This window comes from Physeter macrocephalus, chromosome 16 (genome assembly GCF_002837175.3).
Source record: "Physeter macrocephalus isolate SW-GA chromosome 16, ASM283717v5, whole genome shotgun sequence".
Taxonomy (NCBI): domain Eukaryota; kingdom Metazoa; phylum Chordata; class Mammalia; order Artiodactyla; family Physeteridae; genus Physeter; species Physeter macrocephalus.
In genome coordinates this window covers 84,036,182-84,049,504 of record NC_041229.1, presented here as the reverse complement: position 1 = coordinate 84,049,504, position 13,323 = coordinate 84,036,182, and the positions used below count along the sequence as shown (strand labels likewise).

At 31.9% G+C, this 13,323-nt stretch overlaps 1 protein-coding gene across 5 annotated transcripts in view; it reads right to left on the bottom strand.

Moving 5' to 3' along the window:
• The window catches only part of ELP4 (elongator acetyltransferase complex subunit 4), a 236,533-nt gene that overhangs the window by 140,932 nt on the left and 82,278 nt on the right, over positions 1-13,323 (bottom strand). For all 5 annotated transcript variants that reach the window (XM_028501120.2, XM_028501121.2, XM_007117517.3 and 2 more), the window contains exon 8: positions 1,256-1,364. In XM_028501120.2, coding sequence (XP_028356921.1) covers positions 1,256-1,364 — 109 coding nt within the window. The remainder of the gene's footprint in view (positions 1-1,255; positions 1,365-13,323) is intronic.

The following is a 13,323-nucleotide window of genomic DNA, read 5'->3' as shown; positions in this document are numbered from 1 at the left end:
TCTCAATATATACCTATATCAAATCATTATGTTGTAGACCTAAAACTAATACAATATTATATGTCAATTATAGTTTAATACAAATTTTAGAAAAAGAAAAAAAAGGGAAATAGTTTAACCTTAACAGTTCTCTTCCTACCAAAGCAATAGTAATATATTAAATGAATTATATAGAGGGTTAATTTGGGCATATACCACATGCACACTTATGCTATGATCATGAGGCAAATTATTTTATGTAGTTTATGTTCACAGTTTATATTTTCTAGCCTTTTAAAAAATACTTGATTGTTAGATCATGCTATTTTATTATTTTTTTAAAAGGTTTTATGCCAATTCTTTAAAGCCCTGGTGGTCATAAGTATCTTATAATCTTTTTGTTGGTAGACTCTAGAAATTGCCACAGTCCTACAGTCACAATCTTACACAATCTTGTAGCAGGCTTCAAATAAGCTATTCAGTCTTTAGACTAAGGTTTTCCATGGAAGTATAGTAGTTCCACAATAATAATAGCAATAATTAGTGTTCATTCAGAATAAGTAAATAGGTAAAAATTTAGTATTCACCAAACTCTATATTCAGCTTAGATCAAAGATAAGCATAACTACTAAACTTAGCCTATTGCGACAGTTCTATGTAGGAACTTTTATTTTAAAAAATCCCCAAATTAATCAAATGACTAAAATACTATTAAAAGTAAAAAAATATAAGTAAGAAGCGTGATTGCTTGACCTGTGTTTATACTAGGGTGGTAACATTTTAAAACTTGCTAATAACTCTAACAACAAAATGATAAAAGAAAGGTCCGAATATAATAAAAGATGTTTACTTTCTGAAAATGTGATTGACTAGGACTTTTTAACTATAATACAGTATGAATTTTATTTATCATACAGCTAAGCTTTGTAAAGTATAAACCACTATACAGAGCTGTTATTATTAGAATTTATATAACTTTTTTTTCTAACATGGTTAATAAGTAAGACTGATTTCACAGCAACTTTAGGGACAAAATGTACATCTGACTGAGCCATGCCTTAGTACCTGGGTTTGACACCTTTCAAATAGCTACTATGCTTCTTAGTCAAAATGCAGTTTGGTGACAAGCTGCCATGAAAGATTGGCCAGGAAGGAAAAACGTTAACAGATATATTAAAAAATAAAATTCATGCTACATGACAGTAGATATTATGACTGGACAAGATTCTTCCAGGCAATTGGAACACGCCCTTTTCATTATAAAGATGCTGCTTACCATGATAATCCTTATATAATGGGTTGGTTTCTTTCTCAGAACCAATAAATGATTCCAGACCAACTACTGTATCTGACAAGTTTGTAACACGAGCAATAATTGCTTTATTCTGTAAAACAAGGAAACAAAACACTCATGTTATATTTAAAATATACCATCTAGACAATGTCATTATGCCATCTCAATGACAAATTGTAGAGAAGATAGACTATCAACATGGAGAAATAACTTAAAAGTTAAAGCTACCACAGGTGGAAAACTGGATGAAAAATACGGCCCATGTAGGTATGCTATTCTAATTCAAAGAGCTGAGGGGGCATACCTTAGTTTTCATAGAAAAATAGTTTTTCTCTTGTCTTAAGGGGCAAGGCTATCTTTATTTTCATACATTATTATTTTTTCAAATTACTTTACCCATTGCCCATCGGAAAATCTGATAAACATCAGAATTTAGAAGCAGTTTATAGTACAGTATAATGTATAAGGGAAGATCCCACTAACATCTGTCAACTGGGACCACGTCCCAGGCTTATAATAGCTGAGGTCCTCTGTATCATATTAGAAACATGGAAGGGTCCAGCTAAGAGTCTGCAGCATGGCCAGCTCTGCAGTCTTCTATTCTCTCTTTCCAGATGCTGCTATTTGACTCTGTAATAACGATAAAGGCAAAGAATAGATTGTAGATGACCAGCACTAGACTAGTAGCCTACCCTTTCCTTCCCAACACAACCAGACCTGGATCAAAAATACTGCCGAACAATACATTATAAAAGATGTCACATTTTAAATAGCAATAGTTCTAAAATACCCAGAATTTCATGGCTATAAAAAATATAATAATTAAAAATATAATCACAATAATCTGCAGGTTTTCTTGAATTATTTTATTTAATAAAGTTCAGTATTCTTTATAACTCCTGATAGGGTGATAGGTTTGAAAACTATTTTATAGGCTATAACACCTTAGGAAAATATTTAATCTGAAGATCAAGATAAGTTGAAAAGATTGTTGCTTATAAAATTTTATAATTTTGAAACTCCCATTTTATACACTGATATACCATTTAAAAACTAATCCTTAAAAAAAAGTATGGGAAATGTAAAACAGTCAAGACAATTTACAGTCTCATGCTATGTCCCCTGTTAAGAAAAGTCCAAATATTATCAAATATGTTCACTTTCTGAAAATGTGATTGACTATTGAGCTTACTGGTATTCCTCTGTTTAAATTCTCTTGTAAAGATCGCATAAGAATGAAAAATAAAAAGAGGGTTGGTTAATGTTAACTGACTTGGTTTGAAATACACAGTAGCCTCTGTCACTAAACATTATGCTGAAGTGACTAGTTAACTCACATCTAGGGCAGTACTTTGCAACTCCTCTGTAAGTAGAAATGTGCGTTATGAAGAGAATATTACAGCCTTTGAAATAGTGCTCTTAAAAGGAAGCAGCAAAAGTAATTATCCTTAACTATCTTTAACACTTTCAATCACGGGGGGTACCAAGAATAGAAAAACGAACATCATTTGGAAATGCCTATTTTTTCCAAGGCAATTTTTCATTCAATGGTGAGAAAATAATCCAGATTGATCCCTTACTTTCAGTTCTATGCCACAGGGGATGGTCCTACTCCAGGAATAACAGGGGTTTCAAAGGCCATAAACATGCTCCTCTCAATATTTCTTTAGCCAAAGACCATTATATCGAGCTCATCCAGGTTGGGTTTCAGCCAGTTATTCTTCACCCAAACAAAAATGTCTGCCAGACATTCCAACAGCTGGGAGACAGTTCACAATGAGTCAACTTGAAAATGATTCATTGTGCTGAGTACTGAACAATGTTGGGGTGGGGGTGGGGTATGGCTGAGTTGGCTGTAGAGGGTGAGAACAAGTGGGAGATGAAGAATAACCATGTGGTTCCCCCATTAAGAAGAATCTTAGATAACAACCAGCAGACTCTTATCATTTCATTTTTAGGATAAACTCAACTGGGAAGAGTACTCCTGCCATGGACCCTCAGATGAACAAGCACTTATAAAGGCTACTGACAATATTTCTTAATCAAAAAGGTCAGATTTCCTTTTATCTATAAATAGAAGACTGAGCCTTTGTATCTAAATATCTGAATCTAAAATTATAAACGTCAATTTTTGTTATGACTCAAATATCAGGATTTCGGTGATATAAACTAGGGCTTATGAATGATAGAAATTGTAAGGTTTAAGTATGGAATTAGTCTTCCATTCTAGTAGTATATAAGCAAGGTCCTGCGTATTTAAATGGTCAACTTGACATTTATTTCAAAGAAGGTTTCTTTCCTTAATTTAACCTTAAAATTGACTAATAAACCACTTAACATCCTGTAATATTTATCTACATTATAAGTCTTTTTAAGGTAATTTGCGGGAGATTAAAAATATCAATTATCCACCTTGCAGAGGAAAACTGATGAATTAATATAAAAGATACAGACAGCCTAGATTTTAAAATCTCAGAAACTCATACCTATATTTCATTTGTCATATTGCTAAGTTCCACAGGTTTAAATCAGTTATTAACTACAAACGAAATTCTATTTTAAAAGCTTCCATGAAGTATCAGAACAAGAATAAACTTTTAATCATTACCATAAAATAAGTTACATTTAACGGTGACCTTACTGCTTTCTGCACAGCAATTCTGGAAAACAGTTTATGTAATGTGGCAAACCAGATTAATTGTGAAAGTTGTATAGATACCTGAGAAATGTCTATAAAATAAAAAGCACAGGAAATTATATAAGAATAACATCGAAGTTTCTGAATGCGATGAATTTTATCCTAAACTCATTCAGTCTTCCAATTATTTGTAGGAGCATAAAAGATATTTGGGCATGTAAAGGTACTTACTTTTTTAAAAGTTCAAATAGTGTTACAGATTACTTCTTTACCTCCAAGATTCATAGGGAACATGGTATATTGATGTAATCGTACCTTAAAACCATTCTTGTCAAAATGTCTTTCAAATCATAATATTAATACTAAACGGTCTTTTAGATAAAGGTAGGTAAATTTACTTAGAAGAATCTAAAATTAACTGCTTTTAAAAATCCTTAAAAGCATAATAATCACAATTCACTTTAGGAATAATGCACTATGGACAATAAATTGTCTTATTATAACCTGGAATGTTCAGAAAGCTTTAGCATAATGATTTTAGCAGAGGCTTGGAAACTGGAACTTCTATATTCTCATCTTAAGAGATTCTAAGTGTTTTTATGTTATTAGCCAAGATGCGAAACCTCTTTAGTCTACAGTATATGTATGTAGTTGGAAATGGAGAAGTAAAGGTATTTGTGCATCTATTACTTAGACACAAATTTTGAATAATTTTTCTGTTAAATTTGAAGTTGTTGCAATATAGTTGCCAATAAGGAATATTTGAGTAAGGACATTCAGGATTCACCAGTATGAGTAAATTAATGGTTACACCACATGCATGGCATAATGACATCACCCAAATATATACAATGATACTGCCACTTTTCCTTCCTGCCCATCTGGATGTGAAAATCTAGGATGACTCAAAAATCTTTCTTATACCAGGCAAATTGCCCTTCAGTCCTGGGTGAAAGTTGTCAGCTCTGGATAGTAGCCAAGACATGACTAGGAGGGAAGCCAGAAGAGAGCCAGGGTCCAGGAGTTTTAAGAGTTTGCTGGCAATCCCAAATAGCATTGTATTAAGTTACATAAAAGGTTCTTAAAACTTTCTGTTGTGGTGTAATTTCTTAATTAATTACTTAAATTTGAATTATGTCAAATGATGTTGCAAATAAAAAAGGCAAATCGGAATGTCCAGTTGACTACCTTCTTACTCCAATTTTAATTTCACAAAAAAACTTCACAGAGTTTTTGTTTTGATTGTTCCTTGTTTGGTTTCATAGAATGTTTCCTATTTACTTCTACAGAATGGTAACCTCTTTTTATTAGGATATGCCAAATCCATTAAATAGATTTTAAATAAAGGAGGGTTAATTTAATGCTCTTTTCCAATTCAAAGCTCATAAAGCCAAAATTAAGAACTTTGTTAAGAGATAAAAATTCAACTACTGCCACAGGAAGCTCCCTTTGTTTTCTAATAAAAATAGTTGAGATACCTATTTAGAGTAACCAAGTAACAATGAGAATATATCAAAAAACTCTGAATATTTCCTAACTTACTTGGACTTAATTATCTCAACAATATAAACGATATAGTTTGTACCAATACAATATATACTTCCAGGAAAGATTTTAACAAGATAATTAAAAAGTAATTAACCAATCATTTAACTATCAAGAAACTTGAAAGGAATAAATCAACTGACATAAAGCATTTGTGAAACGCCTCAAATTAGAATAAGTTCTTGGGTTACTCAAATAAGAAAGACAGCAAACACACAATATGAAGGGTAGAGCTCCATCTGAGTATGGCACGCACATCAGATTTGGGACTACAATAGCACAAAAGCACTATCAAATTAATATTGAAAAGTTAAAGAAATATTTAAATTACTTTATGTTTGACCCTACTATGTGAAACGATGTGTGTGTCTATGGTGGGGAGGGAATCACCACAAGAAAAGCAAGTATTCTACTTAACAGCTCAAGTTATAATAACATTTTTTGAAAAATGATATTAGAAACACAAACATACCACAACTCATGACATTTTTTTTTGTCGTGTAATCAAAAAAACCAAACTTGAATGAAAGGATAAATCTAGGGATGTTTAATGAGGTATTTGTTTTTCCATGCTTATTGAGTTCTCCATTCAATTGAAATCAAGACTATGAAATGATAAAATTAAAACAGTTAAACAGTTTGTAACTTTTTACATGCCTTCCCTCAACTTCCCAGAGTTGTCACTTACTTCTGTGGATTAGACTCTTATTTTACTAAAAAAAAAAAAATTGATAGTGGGGAGATAATTATATTCATAATTAATTTTGAGTTTAAGAAAGAATATAATTTTATCAAAATTATACTAATACATATTAATAATAATAATATGAATACTTTAGTGAAGGTATTAGATTAAATCTTTCTAGATTTAATACTGAACTTTATTCAAAGTCACATACAATTTTAAAATATGGAGGAACTTTTGTAAATTAAAAAAATCCTAATGGCAACACTCTCTTGGTAGCATTGTATATTGATATTCATGTAGGGAAATCATAAAACAACATATTTTGGTTCCTTTTTCTAATGTTTAAAACGTATCCACAAAGAAGCTAATGGTAAATATACCTACCTCAAGGGCAAAAGAAATTGATGAGTATGTTGCCAAATACCAGGATTTTTACTAGGATTAACCAATGGAGCCATATTTTTTGTTTTCCATCTGATCATATACTTGTTGTTCTATATTTTGGTATGAAAATGTTGGTTCCTTAAAATTGAAGCATTTTTTAAAGAACACATGATGTTATTTTCAGATATATTATTTACATTTACCCTGGTCTCAAATACTACATGCTTTGCAAAACATTTGTTTACATCAGTTTTATTTTTTAGTAAGTTATTTTATAAAACATTAAAAAAACTTACATATTCTGAAAACCCTTATAAATGGACTGAACAAAATGCTGTAATGAATAGGCTGAACAGAATAATGGCAAAATATTCAAAATTAATTTTAGGCATTTTTAATAAACTACACATCATCTAGTTTCATATTATAGAAATTATTCCCATGGAAATTTACTTGTATTTTTAAATCTTTTATGGGTAACGTCCTAAATCAGAAATTTGTTGCTCACTACTTTATACATGAAACCCTTAAAATGCAATTCGCAGACGTCCAAAAGCTCATACCCTGCCTGGAAAAACAACTGCTAATATCCAAATATCAAACAGAGCATCCAGCTGATGTTTGCGATGCAGTGGTAGGTTAAAGATACTAAAATTTAAAATCAGCTTAGAATAATCCCATATTGAGTATAAAATTATAGCCTGTCATCAGGAACAGGCTGACAGAGCCAGGTCCAGATGGGAGACTGGCTGCGAAAAAGGCTGAGGCAGGTGGGAATATGATGGGAACCTGACGGAAGACAGGACTACTCCCTCTGCTGGCAAGGTTCTCACCTGCTTGAATTTTTAACTAATGACTAGCTTTCCTTAAATTATTTAAGATAAAACCAACAAATTATGTAAGGTGTTCCTTTTTTAGTTGGCTGTTCTGTGTTTGCACATTTTCAAACTCATGGTATCCTATTTTTTTTTTACCAGATTAACTTCTCAGAGATATAAGGATCCAATGTTTCACCAGGAGGTCCAATTATTTACTTATAATTTAACTGCATCATAAGCATAAACAAATGTAGAATTGCTTTTATAAATATTAGGTCTTTAAAAATTAAGAATGCTTCTGATTTATGTTTGGTGATATATATCTCTTCTGGAAGAAAAAATTTCTTGGGCTACAGACTTCAGAATCTCTTTCTCAGGCTCTGCATAATGCCCCGTAATGAAATAATATAGAAATGAACCATATAAATCAACTATACAGGGAACAAGGAAACAGCATGTCACAGCAAAACAGCATAGATGTACAGCGCCAAACCCATCTGATAATCTAATGATCTGAGTTTACAGATATTATGTACTAATATATAAGAAATTAAGAACTAATGTTTACACAAAAATTTTGTTAAATTTTACAGAAAAATTATTCAATATTTGATTTTCAATGTAAGTTAATAGCTGCAGCAAAAACATTTAGTAAAAATCTGTTCTAAGATTTTGGCCTACAACCAGAAGCTCCCAGAACAGGAGGGATCAGCTTTTTCACCCACTGTTCTCATCTGAATCCTGGCTTAAAAACTATTCCAGCTCCCAGCTTTCCAGAAGGCTCCATCCCAGGAATCCCTGCCTGCCATTTGGTTTGCTGATTTTAATCTCTCAGGACTTTCTTACAGTGGCTCTACTATGCTGAACTGGCACTTGCTTCTAGAAGTGAGTTATTATTAAACCTGTAGGTCAATTGTGGCACTAAAAACTCTTCAGAAGCTTTCAGCCACTGTGTACAATTTGCTAGTCTAATTAAATATTAATTCTAAGTGTTACATTTTGTGGCTAAGAGCTTTTATTTTCCATCATCAGCCTGGAAGAGAAAGAGGTTACAAGGCTAATTTAATCTCTCTCCTGTCCTCCCCAACATTAAACATTAACTACATAGGGTGCGAAAACATTATTAGAGAAGCGGGAACTCTTTATATAGTAATAATAATGTAATTAATAGCAAAGGGCTAAAAAATAATGTTAGGATATAATATATGACCTGGTACTTAAACAGCTTTAAATTATAATTCGTTACAAGCATGTTTTGTCTCGATATTAAGAAATAAGTATCGCCCTTCTTTGAAGACAGTAATCTTTCTTTAAGGGAAGGTATGCATCTAAGTATATAAATAGGAATAATTCAAAATTTGCATTTTCTTATAGGTGTTTTTCAGAAAGCTTGTAACACCCAAGATAAAAAGCTTAGTAATTCTATTTGTAAAATAAATACAAAATTAAGTAAAGTTGTACTTCTTTTCTGTACACAAAAGTGATGTAATAGAGGAGAGTCTATAATAAAAATAATGTTAAAGATCCTTCCCCTTTTTTTCTTCTATCATGTTCAAGGAGACGAAACACAGAGTCCCTCCCCGATTCTGCTCCCAGAACAGTTGTGTCCATGCCTGGACATTGGGCATTATAAAGACTATGCAGTCCAGCAGCCAAAGATTCCATATGCCCAAACAGATGACTCAATCTCCATACTGTGATGAGACATTTCACTATTTCTATCATAGATATATTTGAAAATTTTGGCTCTAAATAGTACTTTAATAACCATCACTATTACTAGGAACTATATAGTATGAATCACTATATGAACCAAAACTTCATAATTTTAGGGAAAGCAAAAAAGTATTTAAAGTCAAAATTATTTTTCATTGTATGTCTTATCGAATATGATTTGGTTAGATTAATTATAATAAAAGGTTTCTAAATGACTCTTTTTACTTCTGAAGACACACATGAATCTTACTGACAGTTTTAAATATGCTACCCTTATTTAATATGCATATTTACACTATGACAAAATGGCACATATACTGCTCCTAATGCTCTACGTAGACAGAAACTTATAAGAAATTTGGAGTTTATTTGGGTAAAAACGTTCAAACATCCTGGACCAAGAGAGTAAATTAGAAATATAAGTATAACGCATACAAGCTAAGATATGATTTAAAAAATTAATCAAACACTAGATTGTGCAATATGAAACAGAAGAAAAAAAAACTGGAACTATAAAAATTTATAAATCCAAGCGTATAGGAGCAGAGTTGAAACAGTTCTATTATTTGTTGTTGTAAAGAAAAACAGACTCTGTTTACACCCAACCAGACTTGTATGAAGTTACTAAATTTTCAAAGACTGGAATTTGACAAATATGGTAAAATTAATATGGGTTTAATATGATTCACTTCATTAAAAAATTATTTCTTTTTAAACTTTTAAAAATGTTAATTTTTTGCAATCTATATCAGAGTAGTTGAGAAGGTCTAGAAAAATTAAGGCAGATTCTTAGTTGAGAATATGAAAAATTGATACCCAGAATATCGAACTTTATCCTTTAATAATTGATAGTCGTGATCAAGAGATTGAATCTGTAATTTTCAGCCTTAAATACCTGTAACAAACTGTATTTAAAAAGACCATTTCAAATAATAATTCTCCTTAATAAAGTACATTTAAAAAGACCATTTAAGATAGATTAAGTTATATGGCAGAAGGTGTTGTTATGCTTTCCTATAATGATGCTCATATCAACAATTACAAAAAAAATATTTTCCAGAATTTTATAGTTGTAAACTCATAAGAGTCTGTTGTTCCCTTACCATACAATTATTCTTAGGTCTTGTTTTAAGAATAAAAGATTTCACACTGAGAGAAATTCACAAGGCCACTGGAGTCCACATTTCATAATCCTATATTAGTGGATAGTTCTATAGCTGTCCATTGCTTGCCTTAGAGTTTAGCTGCTAAAATACTCAGCATGAACACAAAAGTTTATGGATGTGAAAAGGTTTGCTCTGAATTTCTCCACACTGAAACATACTGCATCATTTACTTCAGTGGGCTCAAAGTTTTCTTATATTAATATTATAGAAGATTGATTTGAAAATATATCAATTAAAATAACACACTAAATAAAACTTCATTCAATTTTCAAGAGACATGTAACAAGGGCCTGTCTTCCTGCTTTTCTTCAGAAAATGATTTTTCCTTGGTATAAGCTAACTAATGCTGGTGATAGTTTTCTTCAGTGAGGTAGCTGGAGTCGGGGGCGGGGGGGAGGTTGTGGAGGGAAATTCCACAGATAAAATTGTTGGAAAATAGTGGTTTATGATAAAAACTGAATAAGCTTATTACTGACCAAGTGACAGTGATGACCAATAAAAATATGTTATAGGCCAGTTTCAAATCTAAAATCTATTCTGAATAAAAGAAAGTTTAAATAGTTTACCAACTAATGTTCTATAAGCAAATACATTAAATGCTAGCAATACAAAGAATTATTGTAGAATGAGAAAAAGTTATTTCACATTTTATCATCAAAAATGTCAAGGAAGTTTTCATTCCTGCATTATTATAGTTAAGGAGAAATTTATTGAGTTGTTTATATTTAAAAATTCCTTAAAAGTGTAGATTATGACAGCTTGAATAGATTAGCAATAATAAAAAGTAAATTTTCTTTTTGAAAGGAAAGCTGTGAGAAAGGTATAGAAAAATAACCTTTCCTATTTTAATTACAACTCTAAGTGCTTTAATATTTATTTCCTGACAGTTTCAGGTAAAAGTGCTTTCAATCAATAAAAAATACAAATCAAGAACAACCTGTCACAGATTGTGTAAATAAAATGCATAAGCTAGGGGAAATTTATTTTCCTTTCGCCTCGCCAATATAATCATAATAAGGCATGAAACTAAGTTTCTATTTCCAAAAAGAATAAATGTTATTGGTCACCATTTTTCTTAAGCAGAACTGTCACTGATAATTGAAAATAAAATTAATTTAAAAGGCACAAAATATTTGTATAATTTGCAAGTGGATGACAAATTTCGCTAATAGTAAGCCAGTTCTCATTTATAAGACCAAAAAACATTAGAGTTTCATATATTGTTAGATATGGAAATCAAACAGTAACCGACTGTAACAGCTTCAAAGTTATCACCGTGTAAAAAAAGCTCGTTAAAAAGTTTCGAAGGGTGTACAGACATTTGGGTTTCTAACAGTAAACAGGAAAAAAAGCAGCAGAATGTTCAATGTAGCTGAAATATAACAATCTTTAATATGGAAATTTATACTTAAGATTTTAAAAGTTGAAATAATACTCTCATACTTAAGATAATAGGAAGGAAGAGTTTCAAGGTAGGGTTTTAGTTATTTTTCTTGAATGTAACTTTTCCTCTTTCTTTTTCAATCCATGATAATCTTCACTCGACAACAGTTTTGAACAGTTGAGTTGTGAGAATGTGAGCAGCTGCTGTTATTATAACTAAAGGTCTGTCTACTGCTTGAGTCTGAGAGACCACATGTTCGGCTGTCCTCTCATCTTGCCATCCTCACCAATTAACTATTAACATGGAGGGCCGTACACATGCTCTTGGGGGCTCTTTAACAGGCTTCTTGGCGAGTGGAACAACTACACAGCAGGGATCTGGGAACTGAGTAATGCCGGCATATAGGGGAGCCGTCCATAGTTCTGCTCCTTCTAATGACACTTTGCTCCACAGTTCAACATGTAACAAAGTCTGTATTTAACTTGGCCATTTTCACATACATTTTTAATACAGTGTCTTTGGGCAGATACTAAAACTTTATTCTAGCAAGAGACCAGATGAGTAATAATACTACTTCACAGGGAAAATTGTTTAGGACTATATATGCATACATATTTTAAGACATTCATAATATATTTGATGAATAATTTTAGTGTTTTCAGCAAACAGATATTTAGAATTTATTTTATTCATTTGTTTCAATGTATGCTTGTTATTTCCTGTGCTGTGATGAAAATAATCTCTAACCCAAAGGAAATAAACGATTTCAAGGTCAAAGTTATGAGGCTGAGCAGAAAATAGTTCAAATGCAAATTTAAAAATAATTCTTTTCCACTCTACTTGCAAAAGTCTTATTACAACAATAAGTTAAAGTCAGTTTCGAATCTATGTCATTATTTTCCCTATTTTAACTTTTCCCCCTCTTTGCAATTTCCTTAACTATGTGTTCCTTCTCTACAATGAAATTAAACATGGGAAGCATGCCAAAAGTACAGTAAAGGGTAACTAATCATTAGTGTACAGGTCTGACAGAATGCTAATAACTAAAGTAAGAACACTGATTGGCTGGGTTTTTTTTGAACTTCATGTAATATTTATTTATTTATTTTTAACATCTTCATTGGAGTATAATTGCCTTACAATGGTGTGTTAGTCTCTGCTGTATAACAAAGTGAATCAGCTATACATAAACATATATCCCCATATCTCCTCCCTCTGGTATCTCCCTCTCACCCTCCCTATCCCACCCCTCTAGGTGGACACAAAGCACCGAGCTGACTTCCCTGTGCTATGTGGCTGCTTCCCACTAGCTATCGATTTTACATTTGGTAGTGTATATATGTCCATGCCACTCTCTCACATCGTCCCAGCTTACACTTCCCCCTCCCCATGTCCTCAAGTCCATTCTCTACGTCTGTGTCTTTATTCCTGTCCTGCCCCTAGGTTCTTCAGAACTTTTTTTTTTTTTTTAGATTTCATATATATGTGTTAGTATACGGTCTTTGTTTTTCTCGTTCTGACTTACTTCAGTCTGTATGACAGTCTCTAGGTCCACCCACTCCACTATAAATAACTCAATTTTGTTTCTTTTTATGGCTGAGTAATATTCCATTGTATATATGTGCCACATCTTTATCCATTCATCTGTCGATGGACACTTAGGTTGCTTCCATGTCCTGGCTATTGTAAATAGAACTGCAATGAACATTGT